General features: G+C 54.4%; 1 protein-coding gene across 2 annotated transcripts in view; it reads left to right on the top strand.

The window, feature by feature from the left end:
- The window catches only part of NR6A1 (nuclear receptor subfamily 6 group A member 1), a gene marked incomplete at both ends in the record, with an annotated part of 74,861 nt that extends 56,545 nt beyond the window's left edge, over positions 1-18,316 (top strand). For both annotated transcript variants that reach the window (XM_084272624.1, XM_084272625.1), the window contains 8 exons: positions 5,007-5,237; positions 8,266-8,321; positions 9,462-9,619; positions 10,480-10,707; positions 11,086-11,340; positions 14,855-14,976; positions 17,097-17,249; positions 18,228-18,316. In XM_084272624.1, the coding sequence (XP_084128750.1) occupies positions 5,007-5,237; positions 8,266-8,321; positions 9,462-9,619; positions 10,480-10,707; positions 11,086-11,340; positions 14,855-14,976; positions 17,097-17,249; positions 18,228-18,316 (1,292 nt within the window). The remainder of the gene's footprint in view (positions 1-5,006; positions 5,238-8,265; positions 8,322-9,461; positions 9,620-10,479; positions 10,708-11,085; positions 11,341-14,854; positions 14,977-17,096; positions 17,250-18,227) is intronic.
- Positions 18,317-23,347: the final 5,031 nt, after the last annotated feature.

The following is a 23,347-nucleotide window of genomic DNA, read 5'->3' on the forward strand; positions in this document are numbered from 1 at the left end:
GCCTTCGGGCGGGGGGTTGCACCTTCGCTTCTGGCCTCGCCGTAGGAAATAAAAGTCTTTGTTTCGGCTCTGTTGTTAAGCACCGATCCTGCAGCCCACGGGAGCTGGTGGCCCCCACATGCTGTCTTATTTCTGGGGTACATCTCTCCCAGGGAGCTGCACGGTCCCAAGCTGCGTTTTGCAGGGGTGGGTGGGATCCTTCTCACAGCCCAAGAAGCCGCCAGGACCAAGCAGCCTCTGGTCCTGTCTGGGAAGGCAGCCGTGCTGCTCAGCTGCTCTCAGAGCTCCAGTGATGCTTCCCCCAGCTCTGCTTTGAGGGGGTTTTCCACAGGAGCGGTACAGGTGGGAGCGGCAGGGAGACTGGGCCTGGCTGGATGCGTGTCCTGATACTTTGCTGGGTGTTTTATGTGCTCCTTCGAGCGCCTGGGGGTTCTCTGTGTGTGTCTCTGCCGTGTGCCACAGCGGGTTCAAAGGTATTTCCCTTTGGAAATTCAGAGGGATTCGCTCTTCAAAATAATTGAGGCTGCTGGTTTTGCTGGGAGGGAAAAGTAACTTAAAATTAAGGGAATCCCTCCGACCATCCGTCTGATCAGACACTTACACACAGAGGTTTCTTCTTCTCTTTCTCACACTGCTTTCCACAACTCCTGCGTAACGACATCATAATATTCTTGAAGAATTTACATTGTATTAAAATGTGGTATGAAACCCACCATGACCTCTGAAAACAATACGTCCTTTAATGTGCCTTCGGGGAGGGGTTAGCGAGGGAGTAGCCATAAAAATCTTCAGGGTTCAAGATGAGGTTGAGATTTTTGTGAGTGCTTTTGTCGTAGCAGCAACTGTTTGATTTAGTGGCCCCTGCCACAATGGGCTGCGAGAACAAAGCCAGAATATCCCGCGTATGAGTTGGGTAAATGTAGGACCCGTTAGGAAAATTGGGGGCGGGTGGGGGAAGGGGAGCTTCCTCGGCCCTCTCTCTGAAATAAAACGCGTGAGAGGTATTTGGGGGGAAGAAAAACCCTCTTCTTATCGATTGCTTTGTTCCCTGATCTACGCTGTCTTGTATGGCTTTTAAAACCGGAGAGTCGTGAGAGGAGAGATGACAGAGCCGGGGAGGAGCAAGGGAGGGGTTATTCGCCTTGGATTATTATACTGGCCATGCGTGTTGATATTCTTGTGAAATTTCAGGTTGAGGGGGCGCAGAGCATCCCTGGTGCAAAACTGCTTTAAATTCGTCTGTGCTTTAGTGTTTCTGTAAAGTTGGGTGCGATCCCGCGCCGGCTGTCCCGGCCTTCGCCTGCACAAGGCGCTTGCATTAAGTAGGATGAAAAACAGCAAAGGTCAGGAGCCGTCAGGGCCACGGGGAGCATCGCGGGCCCGGTCACGGTTCCTACAGGATTTTCTAAACCTCTGAAGCCCTCACTCTCTCTGTAGGAACCCACTGTTTTTTCTCTGTGGGTTTGTTGGAGCGGCAGTTTGCGGGGTTTGCAGGCACCTCTCCGGTCCCCGGAGCTCTGTGGCTTTGTGTGCTGCCGCTCTGACGTGCGTTTTAATCGGGAAACCCACCCAATTAACAGTTCCTGCAGGGAGGCGTGTGAGGTTATTGTGGTGACGGGGCCTGTTCGCGCTGCTGTGCCGCTCGTGGGGAGATGGGGATGGCCAGGAAAGGATTCTGGTTCCTCCCGGCTTTATTCCTCCCGGCTTCCCGTGTTCCAGGCCCTATTCTTCCTGCAACAAAAAATCTGCTCCTGGAAATGAGCCCTCATTTACATCCCCGCCATCAGCGCGAGGAGGGACCCCCTCATCCGCCACGGGACACCACGGGCTGGGTCACAGCCATGCTGCAGCAACCCGCAGCCGCCTCCTCCTCTGCCCTTTGCCACGTGCGTAAGCCGGTAGTTTCCTGGCTCCCTAATTCCGTGGGAGCCGGCCCAGCCGTGGCACGGCGTGCCCGTCGGCCAGCGTGGCCGTTGCTGCTGACCCCGGCATCCCCCGGCGCCCACGATTTATGGCACTGCTGGTGGGAGCAGGGGGAGGGCCAGGAGTTAACTGAGCCTGAGCTAAACCCTGCAGATAGAGGACTCCTCTGTCCCAGCTAATCCCCTGCCCCCCCAGCTGAAGGGGGTGCTTATCAGATACCCAAAGGTACAGATTATGCAATGGGTAACTACAAAGTCATGTTGAGCTGCTTCCCTTCAGCGAGATGCTCAGATAGCCCCGTCCTGATCTGTAGCAGGATTCCTCTGGGGATGCCTTGAGCACACACTGGAGCCGGTCTGTCCTGTAAGACTGGGAGTGCTGTAGACTGGGATGGCACCGAACCTTTCCTGACAGCTTGAACCGTTCCTTAGAGCTTGTGTCTTTTGTCTTAAGGGTTTGTAGCAATTGTGATGGTTCTGCAGAGTGCAGATCTGTGTGCTGTGCATCAACAAACCTTTTAAAGATGAAACCAGACCGGTTCTGGCTTCTGCTCGGGTTAAACTGTGGAGAGAGCCGCTTGTGACCGAGCAGCTGGTTCAGATTTTTCCTTGGCTCCTGTAACCGAGAGCTGGTTTCACTTCTGAGCCCAGTGTGTTTGGCTCATCTATTCCCATTGTGTTCACATGCTATCCAGTAGTAAGAAGCGACAGGCTGTTTTGTTAGGTCGCTTTAGGCTTTATCAAGATTGGGGAGGACTTTGCTGTGACTTCTACCTCCTGCTGCTCCAGAAATCCTGCAGATAAAGCCACCTTTGTCTTGGAACTCCCTCATCAAACCTGAGAGGAGAGCTGGGCCCAGTGTGCTGCTGAAGGGACCTGGGAGCAGCTCGTCCTCCCAAGGTTGGGGATTTTCTCCATCCACATCATTTCACGGAGTGATACCAGGGGGGACCGAGGGGTGCGGGTACCACACCAGGCACCATGCGGGTCTGTGTAGTTGTGTCTGCCCAGCCTGAGCTATCCGCACACTGCTGGACAGTGGGTACAGGCAGCTGCCCTGCCCTGCTCCATCTCAGCCCCTGCCCACTCGTGGGGACATCACTGGCTTCTTCCTTCCTTCCTGCCCTGGCCGGGCCATCTTTTCTGAGAGGAATCATCTCGGATGCTTTCTCTGGTTTGAATTTGTGCTCTTCCTTTCCTCCTTCTTGCTCTTCAAGGTTTTTTTTATTCTTTCTGCCCCTTACAGTGTCTCCTTGCTTTCCTGACCCGCCCTGTCTGCCTCTTATTTGCCCTCTCCCCACCTATTACTCATCTCCTCAACCACTTCCCTCTATCCATGGAGACCCATCAACTCCAGTGCTGTACAACGCTCTGCTGCTCTCTCTGCAGCATCACTGGGATTCATTCCCACAGCACCTGGACATGTCGCTGTCGTGACCACTTGGGTGCTGCCTGGCAGGAGCCTTTGTCCCCACTGAGGGGTAGAGGGGCTGTGTGGGTCACTCTCTTCTGCCCTGTCACCCAGACATACCCATGGGACCATCAGTGCTCGAGTGGTTTTGCTGTGCAGCTCACGGAGAAGAGCAGCTCGTGCTGGGGTCAAAAAGGCTCTGGGCTGTCCCACCTTCCCCTGCCCAAGGGACACCCTGACTGTGTTGTGGTGTCACCCCCAGCACCACCACGTAGTCCCGAGTTCCCTGGTACTTTGGTCACCGCTATCCCACGAGCTCCGGTGGCAGGGAAGTTTCTCCTCAGCGTTCAGAGCAGTGGTGACAGCCAGCGGGACACCAGCAGGTTAAAGCGCTGGGATTGGCCTGGCACAGGAGGGGTTAAGCTGCTCGGCTGCTCTAAACATCTGCTGGGGGAAAAGCTGGGGCTGCAACTTGCTGGCATTGCTGGAGGCTCGCTGACTTCCAAGGTGGAGCAGGGCTGAGGCCTCCCTGTGCAGCCAGGGGCTGCACCTCTCCAGCCGTCCTTTACGTTCCCTTTCCCTTTGGCTGGAGATGGCTGCCTGCTCACAGGCCCTTGCTGAGCCTTGTCCCTGCTCTGTCCCAGAGGCAGCGCTGGGGGCTGAAGATAATGGATGTCCTGTGACAGCTCCTGTTACTGGGAGTGCTGCAGTTTATGGCTTTGGCATTCCCATGGTTTTCCAAAGATTTGGGAAAGGGGCAGTAAGGTCACGCTGTTGTGGTGTACCCGTACGGCTGTTTCTGTCCTAACACTGGCCTGGGTGTGCTGGCAGCAATGGAGTGGTGGGAGGAAGGGAGGAGGTGAGGGGGTCCCCCTGCTTGCCCCTGGGAACGCTCACGGTGTGACAGTGTTTCACAGTCACTGGTGCCAGCCGAGCACCCCCTGTGTGTGCACACCCTGGGCTGTGCCATTGGGGTGGGGAAAATGGGAATAATGAAACTTGTGAGGCAGCACAGTGTGTTGGGGCCGTGCTGAGGGCACAACATGCCTGTTTCTCTGCTCTCATCTCCGTTCCTCATGTAGCACATCAGGTGGTGCCAGGGACACGCTCGGGGCTCATCTGGTCCCCAGGCGATGCTCTGACCTCCTGCCCGAGGAGGAGACCTGTCACTGCAGCCATGTGGCTTCTCACGGCTGCACGCCTGCTCCTCACAATCTAAACACCTCTTCATTTCCCAGACTGCTTCAACAGTTCATCAGCAGTGGGACCCAGGGCATCACCCAGAGGCTGGGTATGGGCACAAGCTTCAGCTTTACTTCATTCTTCTTGCCACTGCTCTGGGCTTGGTACCCCGGGAGTATGTTGTGTCGAAATGACTTTGTTGGCAGCTGTGGAGCTGGATTTGTGGCAGGGCTGTGGAGCCCCAGAGAAGGGGGGTGAGCCCTCTGCACCCCCACCTCTGCTCACCAAGTAATGGTGGTGAGGAGCCTCTCTGGCTGGGCTGGGCAGGGCTGCTGAGACTGGTGCCCCTGAGTGAGCCCTGTGCTGCACCCCACTTTCAGGCATCTGTCTGGGGACAGGCACAGGGTGCTGAGTGTTTCCCAGTCCCCTCAGAGTTCCCAATGGCCCAGTGAAGCTGTTCAGCTGACTGCAAAGCCTTTCCTCTTTTGCAGATGAGCGGGTGGATCAGCGAACCTGCCTGATCTGCGGGGACAGAGCGACGGGGCTGCACTATGGGATCATCTCCTGCGAGGGCTGCAAGGGGTTCTTCAAGAGGAGCATCTGCAACAAGCGGGTCTACAGATGCAGCCGGGACAAGAACTGCGTCATGTCACGCAAACAGCGCAACAGGTGCCAGTACTGCCGGCTGCTCAAATGCCTCCAGATGGGGATGAACCGAAAAGGTAAAGAAAACCAGAGGTAGAGATTGGGATGGAGTTAGAGACACACACTGCCCTGCCCGAGCTGCCACTGTGCATCACGGTTCTGCCTCTGAGACCCTTGACAGGGAAGAGTGAAACTGCAGCAGCGTTACGTGTCGCTGCCCTTCCCGATGGATCCGTCCACGTGTGTATCCGGAGCCAGGCGGTTGCTGTTTCTGTGCCTCGGTGTAATAACATGGCAAAACGGACAGACAGGCTTTGAGAGTCCCAGGAGACGCAGGCAGGCTGTACCTGTTCACTGTCCTGGGCGCTCAGCCGCACAGTTGCTGCCCAGTGATGAACACGGTGTGAGGGTCTCAACTTCCCGCTGGTCTCTGGTTGATGCCCAGGGTGGTTTTGCCAGGTACGGGGTTGCTGGGGCAACAGGTGTGGTCGGGGTGAGGAACAACCTCCTCCCACGTGTGCAGGGGTGATGAGATGCTGCGGTGTCACCTGTTGTAGCTCAAATTAACGATGAGGGGCAGGCTGGGGTTAGTTTCAGTGCCGTGTCTGCGCTTCCCTCTGGTGGTTCTGCTTTCTAACGCAGGGCAGGTCAGTTCCCGTTGCCAGGGGGATTTCTGGGTTTAACGGCAGCGGGTGGGAGTCTGCCAGGAGCTGGTGCTGCAGTGGGACGGGATGTGAGGGGGGACAGGGGGCCCTTTCCTGGCTGCCAAAGTCTCCTGGTTTCCAGCTGCCGCCACCGGTGCCTCACCCGGGGTCCTGTCCGGGGAACGTGGCTCCGGTGCCGCTCCCCCGGCGTGAGCTGCGTGTCGCGGCTCCGCCGAGCCCGGCGCGGCCCCGCCCGCGGCCCATCGCCCTGCCCGGTACCGGCAGCGCGCGCTGCGGCGGCTCACGCGCGGGGGCGGAGCGCCACCTGCCGGCCGCGGGCAGCGATCCCACCGGCAGCGCCCCGGAACACCGGCTGCGGGGGGGGGGGGGGTGTTCGAGCCCGGGCGGGGGAGCGCCGGGCAGCCCGGGCCGCCGCGGGTACCGGACCCGAGCTGGGCCGAAACGGGGCAGAGCCCGGGTTTGACCGGCACCCACCGCTCCTGCGACCTGCCCAGTCAGACCCCCTCGGCACGCAGGGGTACAGGCTTCAGGGGGCACCTCCGCGTGCCCAGGGAGCCTCTGGGAGCCCCTGGGTGCTTTCCAGTGCCCCTAGATTTCCCTGGGAGCCTCTGGGTGCCTCTGGGTTCCTCTGGGCACCCCTGCATGCCCCGTGGCATCTCTGGGCGCAGGAGTGATGCAGGGAGCTGCCTCTGCCCATCAGCCCCATTCAGCTGAGCCGGAGGCCGGAGCTGCAGCCCCATTCCAGGCAAGGCAGAAGCGCCAGGAGAGCAGGGAAGGAGAGGAGAAACACCCCCAGAATCGGAAAACTGATGCTGTAGTTCTGTTAGGTTAGAAAAAGCCAAAGGGAATGATGGAGAACTGCTGGTGATGGCGTGGTTTTACATGGGCCATGTCCCTTCCACGAGGAACTAAAGCTTTTTGGAAGGAGCTTTCATAGGAAGCGACCAGCCCTGTTTGTTAAAAGGAGTTTGTGGTCTCCCCGAGTCTTACCAGGTTTGAGTGATGCAGACGATAACCAGGCAGGTTGATATCCCGTGTTCCCGGCTCTCCGGCGTGCCCCACCGAATTCTGCCTGGGAACTGAATTCCAAGAGCTGCACGGAGGCGGCAGAGCTTGCAGAAGGGTGAAAGCTGTGTGGGTTCTAGGGGAGCGATGTGAGGTGCCGCAGGGACCGCTGGGTGCAGCTGGCGGTGGATGGCTGTGTGTAGTGATGTGCATCGCTCACCTCCGCGGCTGCGATTTGGCACCAAGCGTGTGCATGGCTCTGCCTCGCCGTGGTGCCGCCAGCGAGCCCGTGTGTGTCACCCCTGAGCTGCAGGCGCAGCGCCGAGGCGGGTGGGCATGATCCTAGCTGAGGGTGCCTAAGTCAAGCTGCAGTGTGGCTTCTCTGGAACAGAAACCTTGCCTGAAATTTTGCCTCATTTTGCGTGTTTTGGGAGGGCATCCGGCGGCCCCGCGCACCAAGCAGGCTGGGGCTGGCCGGCAGCAGCAAGGTCACCGTGCAGCTGGGGAGAGCCTCCTGCCAAGTCTGGCCAGGTCGTGGTGGGAAAGAGATTTGGGCCTGATAAACGGGGGGACCCAGCCTGGCAGAGGGGATGCACAAGGAGCAGGCTGGTCCTCGAGCGCAGCCGGGTTCAGCAGAGCTGCTCTGCCAGTGTGGAAAGGCAGAGGGAAGAGGATGGTGGAGAAGCAGTTCCAGGATAATCCCCTTAATTGGACTTTGCTGGAGCTCCCTGGAAGTTGTTTAAAGAGTCTTAAAACAGCAAGCTGCTGTGCTGAGAGAATAGGCTGCCCCTCTGGCCCGGCACAGTGTAGCTCGGTCTAGTAACTTGGGATTTCACACAGCGGCTTTGTGTCCAGCTGGCTGGGGACACCCACTCCCCTCCATGTCCCTGCTGGCTGTGGGACATCTGACCCCTGAAGCACCAGCAGTGTTACTGGTTCCCAGTGAGGTGTTCACCTCTGTGCTGGTTGGGGTCTGTCCCAGTGGGATCAGAGCTGTGTACGTGGGAGTTCAGGATGCAGGGACTCACGTTTCCTTTCCCAGCATTCAGGGGTATTCTTGGTGTTTCTTCTGGAGCAGAGGGAGGTTTGCTTTCTGTGTGCCATTCCAAATTATCCTGGGGTTAATTGGGACAATGAATTGCTGTTCCTTCGTTACCTGCCACTCAAGGAGCACATGAAGGAATGCTCAGCTCCCCAAGTAATGCTTGTAACCCCTCGATGCGTTCGGGGTGAGGTCATGGTGTGTATCACTCGAGCTCTCCAGCGCCCCGGGAAGCACAGGAGGTTTCTCTGTGGATGGCTTTGGTGACAGGATGAATCTTTTAACACACAAGGATGCTCACTGCTTTTCAAAGTAGCAGCTGCCTGCCTTCCTATGCGCTGCTGGAATGCTGAGCAGGGACGGTCTCACCAAGTTTTGGTTGTTTCCTTTCAGCAATCAGAGAGGATGGCATGCCCGGAGGCAGAAACAAAAGCATCGGACCTGTCCAGGTGAGTGTGTCCGACCCGTTCCCTTCGGTTGCGCCCTTGGCACACGTGGTGAGCTCAGACGGTGGCAGCAGCTCAGCATGGGCCAGGGCTCATTGCCTGAGCCCTTCTCAGCCCTGCCCATGCCTTCTGCTGGCGTGGCAGGGCTTGGACTCCCACAAGAACTGGGAACACACCTCATGAACAGCAGGTGTGTACGTAAAGCTGGGTGCTTGTCCCCAGAGGGGACATGGCACTGTCCCGGGGTGCCCGTGCGGATACTCCTCCATCGCAGTGCTCTGTCCTCTGTGAGCCGCACAAGGACGCTCGTCCCTCCGCAGCCCCCAGTAAATCTCCCAGGCTGCCTGCTGCAATTCCTTTGGCTGTTGTGAGCGGGGCACCCAGTAAATGTCTCCCTGATTGATGGCACAGCTTGTCTGGAGGTGTCTTGTAAAGCGCGAGGTAATTCAGCACAACAGCTCGCGCTGCGTGCGTGCGTGAGGAATGATGGCCATTTCCAGCTCGCCTCTGGAAAAGAGGCCTTTTAAAAGTTTATGGTTTATTTTAATAAAACAGAAAGAACGCTGGAAGCGTTTCCTGTGGCTCCCTGTGCCCGTGAGGAGCGGGTTCACCCCAGTCCAAAACCAAACCAGAGGAGCTGGTGAAGCTCCTCCATCGCGAGCCGGGAGCTGGGCGAGGAGGAGTGGGTGCAGCTGTGCCTGCGGCCACATCAGGGGGAGCCCAGCACAAACCACAAAGTCTCTCACAAGCCTTTGGGCATCTTCCACTGTGTGCAAACACTGAGTGTGTGACAGCGTCCGTTACGGGTTGTAAAGTCTGCGTGGGTCTGTGCACGAGCAGCAAACAGTTAATTGCTGGCCAGGTAACAGGTTTTGCTGCCTCCCTGAGCACTGCAGCTGCAGCACAACAGCCTTTGCTGCCCAGAACAGGCCCCGTGTCGTCGGTCAGCGATGGAGCTTGTGCCATCAGCTCCATTTCCTGGGTGAGGCCGGGTCACTGTCACACCCTTCGGTCGCCGTGCCCGGGTGCTTCTCTTGCTGCAGGGTGGGTTCAGGTCTGGTGGATGCAGCTGCATGGCCAAGGTGTTCCCATGCAGAGGCTCTGACTCATTTCTGCTCTCACAGCTGTCCTGTTTTTTGACAGATATCAGAGGAAGAGATTGAGAGAATTATGTCTGGGCAAGAATTTGAGGGAGAGGCCAACATGTCATGGAGCAACAACGGAGACAGTGACCACAGTTCCCCTGGAAATGGAGTTTTGGAGAGCAACCAGCCTTCGCCCGTTTCGACTCCATCTTCAAGGTGGGAATGACCCCTGGAAGCATCCTTCTTGCAGTCATCTTGGCTGCCTTTTCTTGAGTGATACTTTGGGTCGATATAGGAAAAATACACCTTGAGTGCATCTTGGTGTAGACTGACAGACTCCTGCACCCCTAGTTGTGTTTTGAGAAGACAGCCCCTGGACTGAAAAGAACTGAACTGGGAGGTGAAATACCCGTGAGCAAACAAAAGAAGGCAATGTTCAGTTAAAATTGTATTTAAAATACATCTTTTAGTGTGTGTTGGTGGTTTTCCTGCAGATCATGAGACACTGGTTACCTTTCACTGCTCGTTCTGCATAAGCTCTTTTCCTCCACTGCACTCAGGTTTTGGAAACGAATGACTTCACTTAGGTTACTAATTGTTGGTGTTTCATTAATGTCAGTTACCATTAGTGCCAGCCTGGTGCAGCCTCTGACTGCAGACACAGTGAGCATCTCAGGCGTGGGTTCCACCTGCCTTCAGCTGCCCTTAAGCTGGGAGACACTTGTGTTCTCTGGCTGCATAAATACTTCATGTACAGTCCTAAATTCAGCCCTTTGAGGGAGCTGGGGTGGGGCTGCTGCGTGCAGTTGGGGTCCCGTTCCGCTCTCCCAAGGGCAGCAGTTCCCAGGTCTGTGTGGAGTGGAACCAGCACTGAGCCAGGCTCACCGTGAGGCGGGCGTGCAGACCTGCTCTGTGTGTGCCCAGCTATTCCTGGGTGAGATTTAAACACAAAGCCATTTCCCAGTCCCCTTTTTCCCCTCCCCGTGGTTGTTAATGTTTCTGATGGAGCTGGATCCGGTGTTTTCATGAATTGAGGGGGATTTGTGGAGTATATTAAAAGGCTTTTCCTTTTCCAGTAGGTCTGTGGAGCTGAATGGATTCACTGCACTCAGGGATCAGTATATCGGGACGCCGGTGTCCACGCACTATCAGTACCTCCCGCACCTTTTTAGCTACTCTGCTCACTTGGCTCTGATGCCCCCCCAGATGCGCAGCCTGGACCCCCAGTCGCACAGTCTCATCAATCAGTTGGTGTCAGCAGAGGACCTGGAGCCGCTTGGCACGCCGATGCTCATTGAGGACGGGTGAGTGTGCGCGGCCTGGGGCAGGAGGCGTGCAGCCTGGGGTGCAGAAAGGCAGCCACAGTGCAAGCAGCTCCCCTCACAGCTCCCAGCTGGGCAGGCTGGGTGTCCCCAGGAGTCAGGGGGCTCCCCTCACAGCCCCTGGCCGGGCAGGCTGGGTGTCCCCAGGGGTGGGGGGCTCTCATCACAACAGCCCCCGGCTCAGCAGGCTGGGTGCTGGCCATTGTGGCTCCTGCTGCCAGGTGACCCCGTGGACACCGGCACATTGGGTGCTTGAACACAACATCCTGTGGTGTTTGCCCTGCTTTTCAAAGGCCTCCTCAGATGATGTCGCTCAATGTTGTTAATTGGTTTTTGCTTTCCTGTTCACTGTGCCTGCAGGTATAAAGTGACTCAGGCAGAGCTGTTTGCGTTGCTGTGTCGCCTGGCGGATGAGCTGCTTTTCAGGCAGATTGCTTGGATCAAGAAGCTGCCGTTCTTCTGTGAACTCTCCATCAAGGACTATACCTGCCTGCTCAGCTCGACGTGGCAGGAGCTGATCCTGCTCTCCTCGCTGACTTTTTACAGCAAGCAGATCTTCGGTGACCTCGCGGACGTCACCTCCAAGTACTCTCCCTCTGACGATGAGCTGCACAGGTGAGATGCTGGGCTGAGCCCGTGGCTCTGGGTGTGAGGTCTGGGGATGGAGGATGGTGGTCAGGCTGCTCCCTGTGAGTGTCTGACCACCCCTCCTTGATGGGAGCAGTTGTTCCAGGCTTAGAAAGCGTGCCATGGCCTGCCAGTGTTGAATCAAAACCTCTTTCTGCAGGGGAAGGTGTGGGTGCCATGCGGTGCCGTTTGTAGCTCCTGTACTATGCTGCCCTCCTCTAGCACAGCCCTACAAACAGCTTTGTTTTCTGGGGACAGTAAGACTGGCCATTGCTTTGGGTAACCCTGAGATACAGCATGGAAGGTTTTACTGAAAACCCGTGGGGCCAGAGGAAAGGTTGCTCACAAAGCTGGTTGTCTGCATTATCAAAGTGCTGGTTATTAATTGCTGTTTTGTTGTTTTGATTACATAAATTTAAAGATGTTGCAACTTAGCTCGTGGTTTTTCCATGGTACGTGCTATCTGATGCTCTGAGGAACCTGCTGGTCGTTTATCATCTCGGGCAGGGCGTTGGGTTTTGGGATGGGCGCTTGGTTTTGTTCTGCAGCCTGGGTGCCAGACACATCCTCCTTTGGGTGGCAGACTCAGTCTCATGGTGTTCTGGCCGAATAGGCAGGATATACAGGAACCGCTGCCCACCCTCCCTGTCACACCCACCCTGCTTGCCCTCCTCCTCCTTTGCTGATTTTGCCAGAGTCACCATGAGATCCAAGTGTCCAAGCAGCAGAGATGTACAATTCTGCCATGGTCCTCAGCCACCGCCGTACCTAACGGCTCCTTGAGGTCCCTTTGTGCGTCTGTTTCAACAACCAGAGGGGCTGAGCCCGTGGCAGAGGAGTGGAGGAGCCGAGAGCTGGGCCCAGGTGTCTCATTTCCTGGGGCAGGTTCTGCCGCGGCGCTGCTCTGCCCGGCCATTCATCGTGCATCTGGTGCTGCTCCGGCGAGGAGCACTGAGGGTCATCGAGAACCGCAATAACACTTGTTCTGCATTCAGCTGTCCTTTTGTTCCTGCCGGCCTGGTCAGAGCCTCAGCAGAGAAGTGTTTGTTTCATTTTGGGTTTGCGATAAATACGAGCGAGAGGTAAGGAAAAGACAGACAAAGGAGGAATCCTCGCCCTTCAGAAACGGGCAATTCAGAGCAGATCGCCTTGAAAGTCCTTCAGAGACGATCCGTGCACATGGAGGAAAATAGGTGTGCCGGGGAGCACATGTTTCTGCAGTCTCTTTTGGTGCAGCTCCTCGAGCATCATTGTCCTCAGGAACAGGGGAAAACACACCAAAAAGCCATTTCGCGGGAAGCGGCACAGATGAGGAGCCTGGAGCTGCACGGCTCCCTCTCTGCTGCCTTCATGGCAGCTCAGCCATCGCTTGACCGTGGGGATCAGCCCGTGGGGAGCAGGGGCTGGGACCAGCCTGTGGGGAGCAGGGGCTGGGACCAGCCCGTGGAGAGCAGTCTCCGTGTTGGATGTGCTCATGGACAAGCTGGTCCCTTCGGGTCTGTGAGGGACCCTTTCGGAGTGAGGCCCAACCTGGGGGGCTTCTCGAGCCCCTGTCTTTGGAGAGCTCTGGTGTCAGTCAGTAGCAATGGCCGATGGAAGCTCGTTACACCCATAGCCCATCACCGTGGGGTTAATTTCTGGTCCTACTTAAGCGATGCGAACACTCAGGGCTGCAGTGAATGGTGGCGTAGGACAAGCTCCCAGCCCCTGTGTTTAATCACTTCTAACAACTGGCTAAATGTTCTGTTTGCCTGCTAGATCAAATGTTTTCTTTTATTGTGCTGTTTTTCTGGAGATGAATATGAAATGAATAGATTCCTGACCTCCCCCAGCACTCCTGATAGTGTTTCCCTTTCCCCCTCCTCCCCAGCTGATCCCGATAATTCCCAGCCAGAAACTTGCCTGGTGTAAACTGCGAGGAAGAGTGTGTGGAGGAGTCAGTCCTCTAGAAGAAATAGGGCTGTGAAAAACAGAACAGCTTTGTTTGAAAGGGGGAGGAAAGTATGCACAGAAAAGTAAGGCAGTTCAACTGCAGGAATGAGAGAAGAGCTCTCCTGGATTTATGAAGTGATGAGTGGCTGGTAAAAATGTGCATGCTCTAAAAACAATTAAACCCAACAGACGACTGAGTGGTCTTTGTGCTCATTAACTTCTTGAGCTTTGCAATCTTGCACCTGCAAGATTTTTAATGTCAACTTGAGAGCAAAGAAAACTTGTACAACTTTAGATTAGCCGACAAGGCTTTCATCACTTATAATATTACTTTCTTGAAGAAGCGACCCAGGGTTCAGATAGCTTGTTTTCACTTTCCTGGGGTCAAACTCCACCATGCATTTTACAAATAACTTTGAAGTAAACAAACACGCATGCCAAAATAAGGTATTATTCCCTGAAAAAGGTTCTATTTTTGTTCTATTCAGAGCTGGCTTTCTGGCTGTGCTCTCAGGCTTTGTGCTGCACAATGCCGGAGCGCAGCTGAAGCTTCCCTAAACACTTCTGTCCCACTTCTGAGGGTTTTTGCAATATGTGGTTGCTTTGAAACGGGGCTATTGCTGGGAGATGTGTTCCTGAGAGGCCGCTCTGGCTGTCGGCACGCGTGGGATGGTTCCGGAGCGTGCCCGTGGGCACCGGCAGCTCCACACCCTCCAGCGCTGCTTCTGCCTGCTGCTTGCACCGTGGCTTCTCGTGGTGTGTGCAGGGCATCGCTCCCAAAGCAGCAGCCAGTACCCCCTTCAATGGGAGGACCTTGTTCCACACCCACAGAGTCTCCATCAGGAGACTTCCTGGGAGATCTTGGGGAGATGGAGATGCCCGTGCGCCAGCATCCCCTCTGCACCCGGTCCCTCACCGGCTTCCCTTGGTGAAGGGGGATGCTCAGGAGCAACGTGTGGCTTGTTCCCAGTAGGGTGCCACAGGGCTGGTCGGGCTGGTGGATCCACATCCCAGCAGAGGATCCCTGAACGTTGCTCTTCTGTGGTTTCACCTGTTTGGATTTGTGAGAAGGATCCCAGCCTTCCTGTAGCATGTCCCACCCCAGAAGCTCTCAGCCAAGACAAATTAACAAACCCTAATGAACAGGCGATGCCCATGACTGTGGAAGTATGGAATCTGGGTGAGGGACTCTGGGAGTTGTGGGGTGATGAGATCCCACACCTCTGGCAGACAAATAAGTGGTGGGTCGGTGTAATTCCTCATGTTTAAACGAGGCTCTTGGAGAGGCATAGCATGGTGCCTGCAAGCATGCAGGGAGATTTTGCATGTGAGCTGAATCACCAGGGGATGGTGTTTTGCTCCAATATCTGTGACAGTCAAGTTTGTAGCAGGGTCCTTTTCCCTCTTCTACGTTAATTTAATGGTGCCAGCAGACCTCAAGCAGGTTTGATGACAATTTTTTTAAATTCTCTTTTAAGATGTTAAAATCTTGAGGTTATTTTGGTCAGCTTCTTGCCCTTCCTGCACAGACTGTCCCCTGTAACGCTGATGTGTGATCTCTGTCCTCCAGATTCAGTGAAGAGGGCATGGAGGTGATGGAGCGGTTGATCTACCTCTTTCGCAAGTTTAACCAGTTGAAGGTCAGCAACGAGGAGTACGCCTGCATGAAAGCCATTAACTTCCTCAATCAGGGTGAGTGGACGCAGGGAAGGTATTGGCCCTGCTGCAGAAGTTCTCTCAAACAGTCAGAGCAGTCTTTGCTTCCTGGTGAGAACTGGGAGGAAGGGCTCCGAGAGCCATGTGGAGACCCGAGCTCTGAGACCTCTCTGGCCATGTTTGCCATCGTGTGGACTGGGACACCTAGGGGTTAATGAGTTCATTTGCTCAGACAATTTTTATTGCCTTTAAACATCAGCACCAGGACAGTGAGTGTGTCGTCTGACATGCGTAGCAAGATGCCCATTCCAGAGTAGGGACAGAGAAGAGAGGCTGGTGAAACCTTCCTGGATAAGGTTTGGGTGAGCAGTGACTCCCCAGCTGCTAATGAACTTACCAAAGGTGTCTCATCTCCAAGAATTATTACTTTACCTGCCTATTTTGGCAATTAACTACATGATGGTTTAGAACCAGTTCATTGGCATGACTCTTACCTGAAGTAAACGTCGAGTATTGGCGTAGCAGCCTTTCCAAGCTCCCAGGGAGAAAAAGTATTCGCTCACTTTGCTGCTCTAAGGGGTGAGTTTGTAAAACCAGCCCTGCCCTTTCCCAGCTTTTCTGACTCTCCACAGTATTGGCCCTCAGCATGTGTGCTTGGATCACCTAGCTGGCTTCCTGCTCCTTAAATTCCATCCCTCATGCTAACCCTTCAAAGTGAAGGGTAATCAGGAATGAAGTATCTGTGTGCTGGTGATGAACGCTGCCTGAGGAGGGGCCATGTCCTGCCCCCGGTTAACCTGCGTACCAGCCCAGGCTGCTGCAAGGCCCTGGGCATTTCAAACTCCACTCACAGTAATTCTTCAACATGTGAGAAGGTCCTGGTTGCTTCCCAAAGCTTTAGTGGGCTGAAATGGTTTGGAACAGAGGGGTTTGCCCCTCAGTAGCACCGCTCCCTGTCTCACCCCTGTACACAGTCTCGACCCGCTGTCTGCAGGTCCCTGTTCCCCATCGTTTGTTGCTGCCTCACATCTGTGGGGCTCACAGGACATCTCTTCATTTACCACATGAAGAAAACTGTTGAGAGGCAAACGCTTAATGGATGGTGTTCAGCTGTAATTCTGGAAACAAATGTCCCCAGAGCCTTCTGTGTGCCGCAGCCTCGGAGGGTGGTGCAGGCGCTCTCCTCCCCCCCTGTTTCCAGCAGGAGATAGTGCTGACACTTCACTCTCTGCCGCGCTGAGGATCCGGTTTGCTTCCCTGGGCAGTTTCCTGACACTGGATAATGCACTTCTCGAGCTGTCCCCATTGTTTTCCAAAATGTATTTTCATTAACTTCCTGTCTTCTTTTATTTTTAGTTGAAGTTTGCAATTTTTTATGTGAAATACCTGAGTATTATTTTTAAAAGTCAGCTTTTGGGCAGCAGAGAAACGCTTCTTCCGTCAGATGGGCCCACAATGCCCAGCCTGCACCGAGGCTCCACAGCTTCCCCGCTCCCCCGTGCTGGATCCTTCCCAGGAGCCCAGCGGTGTGCTGATGCTGTTGGTCGTGCTGAACGGCAGCGTGGGGCCTTGCTGCCCATTTGATGGCTTGGAAATGCCCATTTGTCCTCTGCGTGTGTTGCCTGATATTGGCAAAACTATATTTATAAATAAGGAGTTGACAAGTGTGTAAAGCTCATGTGACATAATTCATAAGCAGATGGAGAGAAACATGATAATACCTTGAATTATCAAGCCAGGCACTTTGCCCAGCCAAGATGATCCAGCTACAACCACCGTGTTCCTGCCTGAGGAAGTATTACGCTGAATCCGCTGTGAGGACTAAACCTTGACACGCAGCTGCTTTCCAGCTGCCGGGTGGGGATTTGAGGCTCTGGAGCCGTTATCTCCAAGAGCATCCTTTGTGCTCTGCGGATGAGCAGCTCGGGACATCGGCTGTTCCCATCCTGGCCTTTCACAGGAGGAAATCCCATACCCAGCTGGTGTGTACAGGTTGTTGTAGCCTTTGCCCAACCGAGCCCGTCCTCAGAACAGGGCCCCAGCGTAGAGGTTCAGTGGTCAGTTTGTCTGTCCTGGCAGGCTGGCAGTGAGCGTGCCCCTGCTGCTCTTGCGGGATGTTGCCGCCGTGTTCTCACTGCTCTCTTGTTCCCTTCCAGACATCAGGGGTCTGACCAACGCGTCCCAGCTGGAGCAGCTGAACAAGCGCTATTGGTACGTCTGCCAGGACTTCACGGAGTACAAATACCCCCACCAGCCAAACCGCTTCCCGGATTTAATGATGTGTTTGCCAGAGATCCGATACATTGCAGGTAACCTTCCGAGCTCTTCTCCCGCCGGGATCGGGTGCGGGTCAGGAAACTGGCTTTTGAAAAGAAAATTCATTTGTAACAGTGAAATTCCCCTTGACTTTGGTGGGGGATGTTTGTGGGGGACCTTTTTCCCCCCATCTCTAAGCCGACCTCCCTAGCTCGCCCAGCCAGGCCGGCTCTTTGCAGGTTGTCCCTGTGATGCTGGTGGATGCGGCGTTACGTTCCCTGCTCCTGAGCAGATGTGCCTTGCTCTGACCTGGTGCCCCCTCAGCACTTCGGTCAGGTTCTCATCATATCTTCTTCCTTTCTATCCCAACTCGGAGGCATTTTGCCTCAGAAAGGTGCTGTCCTGGCTCCAGTAGTTATCTCTTAAGAGCGATCCCTGAAATGCTGCTTAATTAAGGGCCGGATGATGAGCAGAGCGGCGGGCAGTTGTGCAGCGTAACACCCAGTTTCCAGCTCCTCTGGACCTCTGAAACCCTCAGGTTGATTCTGAAATGCAGTCATGTCGCTCATTAGATCCACAAGGTCTGGTGTTACCAAAACATTGTTTGTTCTGAATGTTAGGGCAAAGGGAGACACTCGCCTCCTCGTGTCAAGGCTTCGTATGCTTCATCCTACTCTGCTGTAACCAACTAGATAATAATCACAGAGTAGCTCTTGTAATTTACTCATCAAGATCAACAGGGGAGCCGGAGGAGAGATGGTATTTAGTCTTTCCCAGTTTCTATAAATACTGCTCCATTGTGGAGCCATCGCTGTGATCTGACTTCACCCATTTATTTTGCTCTCGATTCGGTAAATAATAAATCCCGTTGTGTCCGAATGAATATCAAATGTCTAATGTAGCAGGGGGATGATTAACTGTTTCTGCCAGAGGTTCAAGGTAAAACCATCTCCGGCGTTGCTGGCTTAGGTGTCTCTGAAATCTGATTCAGGAGTGGCTGCTAATTCTGGGTTTTCTTTCTTCCTTACCAGGAAAAATGGTGAGTGTCCCCTTGGAGCAGCTGCCTCTCCTTTTTAAGGCCGTGCTACATTCCTGCAAGACGAGCGTGAGCAAGGAGTGAGCCAGGCTGGCCCGCGGTGCCTTACTCTGTGCCTCGGGCAGGGAGCTGGCTCACCCCGCAGAGGGGCAGAGGCGATCCGGGCAGGGGACAGGGTGGTGGGTGTCCCTGCCATTGTAGCAAGAATCTTTGTTTTGTTTTGTTTTGGTTTTGGTTTTTTTTACTCTTTTTCCTATATATTTATTTCACGACAGAGTTGAATGTATGATCTTCAACGCGATGCACATGGTTCTGTATGAATGCAGCAGATGCATTCTCCAGCGGTTTACAGAATGTGAAGATGTTTAATGTGACAGTGTTTGTTAGGGTTAGTGCTTTTGTATTTGGGGCTGGGGACCAAGATGACTAAGACTACCTCAAGGAGAAGATGCTGTTTGCGCACTGCTCTTTCCATGATTTGTATCCAGAAGCGTTTGTCGCAGAGAGCAAACGGCCTCCCTGCCTCACAGAGCTGTCAGCATCCCAAACGGGCCAGTGTGGAGAGGTGGGTGTTAGAGACGTGCCAAGCTTGCTTTCTTTAGAATAATCGTTGTTAAAAAGGCAGGGAGTGGGGGAGAGGGAGAAGCCTGCCTAGCCAGGGGTGTTCCCTTCCCCTGGCAGTTTTCAGGTGCTGGTGGTATCTCCTGTGGTTCCTCAGCGGGGTTGTAGCACTCCCGGCTGCGAGGGGCTCACTGCCCCATCCCCTCCTGAGTGCCACTGGAGTGGGCTCTACCCCCAGCCCCTCCTGACCACCGGCCTCTGCTGTGCCGCCGCGGGGCTGAACGTGTGTTGCTGCAGCCCGTGGCAGGCCCCCGGCGCTACACAAGGGTACTCGTGTTGCTGGAGAACTGTGATTCCTCTTTCCTTCCTTAACATCCATTTTAGGTTCCCAAAAGCAGGAGAAGCCTGCTGGGAGGAGAGGCAGTGCTGCCCTCCTAGTGTATTCCTCTGAGGTGGGATCCGAGGTGGGATCTGACCTCAGCAGTCCCAAGCAGCATGCTTCTGGGGGCAGTTAGCACATGCTGAGGCTGAATGTGACCTCTGTAACAGGGTGAGGGACCCCAGTGTCCTCTGGCATGGCTTTCTTGGCTGGACTCGGGGAACATGTGATCCACAGTCACATCCTGCCAGGGCCCTTCGGCTGCTTGTGGAGCCTCTTCCCACCAGGAGGAAGGGTGTCCCAGCAGTACTTGGTAAGCTGCTCTGTCCTCGGTGTTTCAAGGCTGGGATTTTCCATCTCACAACTTCCACACCACCCTGCTGCATGGAGAACTGGCTTACCAGCAGCCCTTAGCTGTTTATTGAAGCATGGGTGTTCTCCTGGGTGACCTTGTGGTGTCCTGGTGGTGATGGTGAGGTTGGATGGGATGCTCTTGCTCTCATCTCCTTCGTTAAGAATTAAGCAGCTCTCCTAGGCAGCCGTGTTGCCCTGGCTGGATTTCCTTCCCCGTGTCCTTAGGTATGGACCTGATGTTCTGTAGCAAGAGGGTTCATCAGCAAATGTCTGGATGCTGTTTGAAAGAGACTTTGAGAACCAACTCCTGTTCCCTCAGGGCAGGAGGAGGGAGCGGTCGCTCCCTTTTTGTCCTGTCCTGGTGACAGCACAGAGCGGGTCCTGCTCCGAGGTACCCAACTGCTGCGAGATGAATGTGATGGTGAACCGGAGCAAAACCTCCTTCACCAAAGCTGTCTGTCCTTCCCTGTCCCAGTGGGTGCTCCCTCAGTCGCGGGCGCTGTGACCCGCCGGCTTGGCACGTCTGTGCCGGCCAGCAGCCGGGCCACGGCCCGTCTCTCCTCGGAGAGCTGCTGGCTGACCGCAGCCCCTTTGCAGTCCCACCTGGGCATCCTCCAGCGTGATGGTTTCTTTCCCTTCTCTCCCAGCCCACAAGCTGCTCACTTCCCATTATTTAACTGGATGTTACGGGTAAAGCTGCTGGGCCCAGCAGCCGCTCGGCTCGAGGGAGCCTCACAGCCCAGCGCTGGCTCCGTGGATCCCATCTGCTTTCTGCTGGCGAGCGCACACTTCTCAGGAAAGCCTTCTGCATATACAGCCTATACCTCAGGTGTCAGTGGGAAGATTGTAGCGTGTCTGTGTGTGAGTTAGGATGTATTTCTCAGCTTTTAATTTCCCCATAGCTTGATATGAACTTTTTATTACGGGTTATCTCCTGGCTTTGCTGTTTATACACTCAAGGAATTGTTAAAATTGCATAGGAGTAATTTTATTCTACAGTTACTGAATTATTATAATCTGTTGATGAATAAGAGTTTGTTTTAATTAGTGTACATAAAAGTGGTCATCCTATTGCCAAACACCCAAGAAGAATCATCTCTTAGATACTCTGTGTTTATCCAAAGCAGACTCCCGAGACGAATGCTGTACCAGCAGCAACAGCAAAGACCCCTCCTTCATGGATGATGATGATGAGGGGACAATGTTCTACTCTCTGTTGTAAAAAGCCAATTTGGCAAAGGCTGATTGGCAGCCGGATCCGTTACCAAATGACCCATTTGCTGTAGGGGGTGGAGGAGCCTGACTGAACTGACCAGTAAGGAAAAGCTCACGTTCCGAACGGGAATCTGGCTCACCCGACAGTCGATCTGAATATCTTCTGCACCGAGTCCTCTAACGACTTGTGGTTTTTAAACAGGGTAAAGTGAATGTGTTGCATTGCAAACTCAGGTATTATGAGAAGGTAGGATGGTAGCTAGAGATGTAGAGACGTTAGGTCAGTCGCTAGATGTATTTGTGAATTTGGTTTGAAGGACACCCCGGAAAGGCTGGAATTTTTGTTCCATTCTTCACGTAACATTCGGTTTACAGGGACTCATATTTTATTTGTGCTTAATGCTGGTAGGGGGAAGTTCATTATCTTTGGGTTTCTATCTGCTCTTGCTTATCTGACCTTCTGTCACGGAGGAATCAATCAACAATAATAGTCTTTGGTAGAATTTTCTGCCATGACAAGTCAATTTTTATCCCCGATTTGAAAGATAAATTGGCTGACTGACCCCCTCCTCTCCCCCATAGCATCTGTGCAGCTGGAAAGCCGAAGAGTTACTTTTAATCTGACCAGAGATTCGGGACATAAATTTGAAGCACTCGGGCTCCCCTGTGCCCAGGGACTCTGGTGAGGTATCCCAGTGGCTCCAGTGCTGAGCACAGAGCGGAAATCACTGCTGCTGCCCCCTGGGCAGGACCCCAGACCTGCACAGAAGTTTGTGTGGGTCTTCTCCCCCAGCCAGCCTGTGGCCCGGGCTTCTGTCCCATGAATGAGACACAGACCCCCCTGTGTGTGTCAGTGGTGAGTCCTTGTCCTCAGCACATCCCTCCAGAGGGCTGGGGGATGGAGGGATGGACAGGATGCTCAGAGACACCGGGTACCTCAGCCAGTGGGCTCTGGGCAAGGCAGGATCCATGCAGTGGGAGTTAACCCTCCAGCTGCTTTGCTACCTTGTCACTGTTAATTATGACAGTGACATTTGACTGTCCTGCCTTGCTCCTGCTCTGGATCACCCAGGCACAGCTCTGGATTTTTCTGCATCCTTAAATCCCAGCATTTCCCATCTCCTGACAAAGACCAAGGGAGGAACGTGGCGTTTTGGGAGCAAAGCAGTTGGTCCATCCCCCCTTCTGCCACGCACAGCACAACCCACCCTTGCTCTTCAGGCATCTGCAGCCACCTCAGGTTAAGGAGCTCAAGTCTTGTCCTTCAAACCAACCTTTTTTTTAAACAAAACTTGAATTTCTTTTCTCTTTACTACATTTTTTAAAATGAAAAAAAGGAAAAAAAAACCCCACCCCACCCCAGTTCTCCCATGAATGTGCTATTTCCCATCCCTTCTTTCTTCTTTCCTGGCTTTGATTTGAAGCTGTGAAGCTTGGTGTCTGTGAAAATGTTGTTATTTCTCAGGATAATAAGCGGCAATCATCCCTGCCACGGGAAAGGCAGGAGAAAGGGGGAAACTTGGGGAAGTAGTTGAAGTATGAAACTAATTTTTACGTTGTAGATGATGTGTAAATGGAGGGTAATAGGTAGGGCGTCAGTGTCAGGCTGGGGTGTTTCTCTGGGTTCACGGTGTGTTGTTCGCAATGCACGGCAGCTCAGGGATAAGTATTTAAAATGTGGCCCAGAGAAACCCTGGTCTTGATGTTGTCACCGTTGCTTCTTTCATGGCTCGTTTGGAGGGGCCCTTGGACACGGCGCAAAGCCCCCTGAGGAGGTTTTGAGGGGGGGGAAGGTTGCCTGGGCAAGGCCAGGGTGTGGTCTGAGCATCCCAAAGGTGCACTTGGCTGTGTGGGCTGTCGTGAGGCCGTGGTGAGGGGACCCGAGGGGCTCACAGGGACAGCGAGGCTGAGATGGGGAGGCAGAGGAGCTTTGGGAGCGCAGCGAGGCCGAAGGGTCGGGACCCCCCAGCACCAGGGCTGCCCTGCAGCACCCAGCCCTCCCTCCCACGGGAAGAGGCAAAGTGTGGAACACCACTGGGCTTGGTAACCTCCTGCTTTCGCTGAGGGCACAGCAGCTCCTGGGGCTGGGAGAGGTTTGTCTGTGTTACCTCATCCCGCTGCCACCGGTGGCCTCATGTGAGTGCTGGCAGAGCAGGGCAGCTCCTCGCCGTGTCCCGGGCACCCAGCCTTCGGCCCCCACTCACCATGGGGGCCAGGAAGGTGGTACACTGAGTCGGGGCGCTCGAGAAAGGTGCTGGGGTGTGACACCAGCTCCCTTAGGGCTGCTGGGAGAGGGTCTGGGCAGAGATCCTCAGGGCTGACCCAGCCTCGGGGCGGTTTGAGGGGGTCTGTGCTCGGAGATGGTGGGGCCCATCCAGGCAATAGCTTCCCCGGAAGAACTAAGTGTGGAAGCAGCAAGTCCATGAAAGGAGCAAGGTGTTTGAGTGGGAGAAATGCCCCCGAGGGCAGAAAGAGACAGAAATTGAAACCAGATGACGATCAACCTTAACAAAGCCTTTTGTGATTCATTGTTTTCTTTCAATATATAAAATGTCTTGTAATAGTTGATAACATTATTGACTCAATTTCCATAACAAAACTACCTC

Source organism: Gallinula chloropus, assembly GCF_964237585.1.
Source record: "Gallinula chloropus genome assembly, chromosome: 18".
Classification (NCBI taxonomy): Eukaryota; Metazoa; Chordata; class Aves; order Gruiformes; family Rallidae; genus Gallinula; species Gallinula chloropus.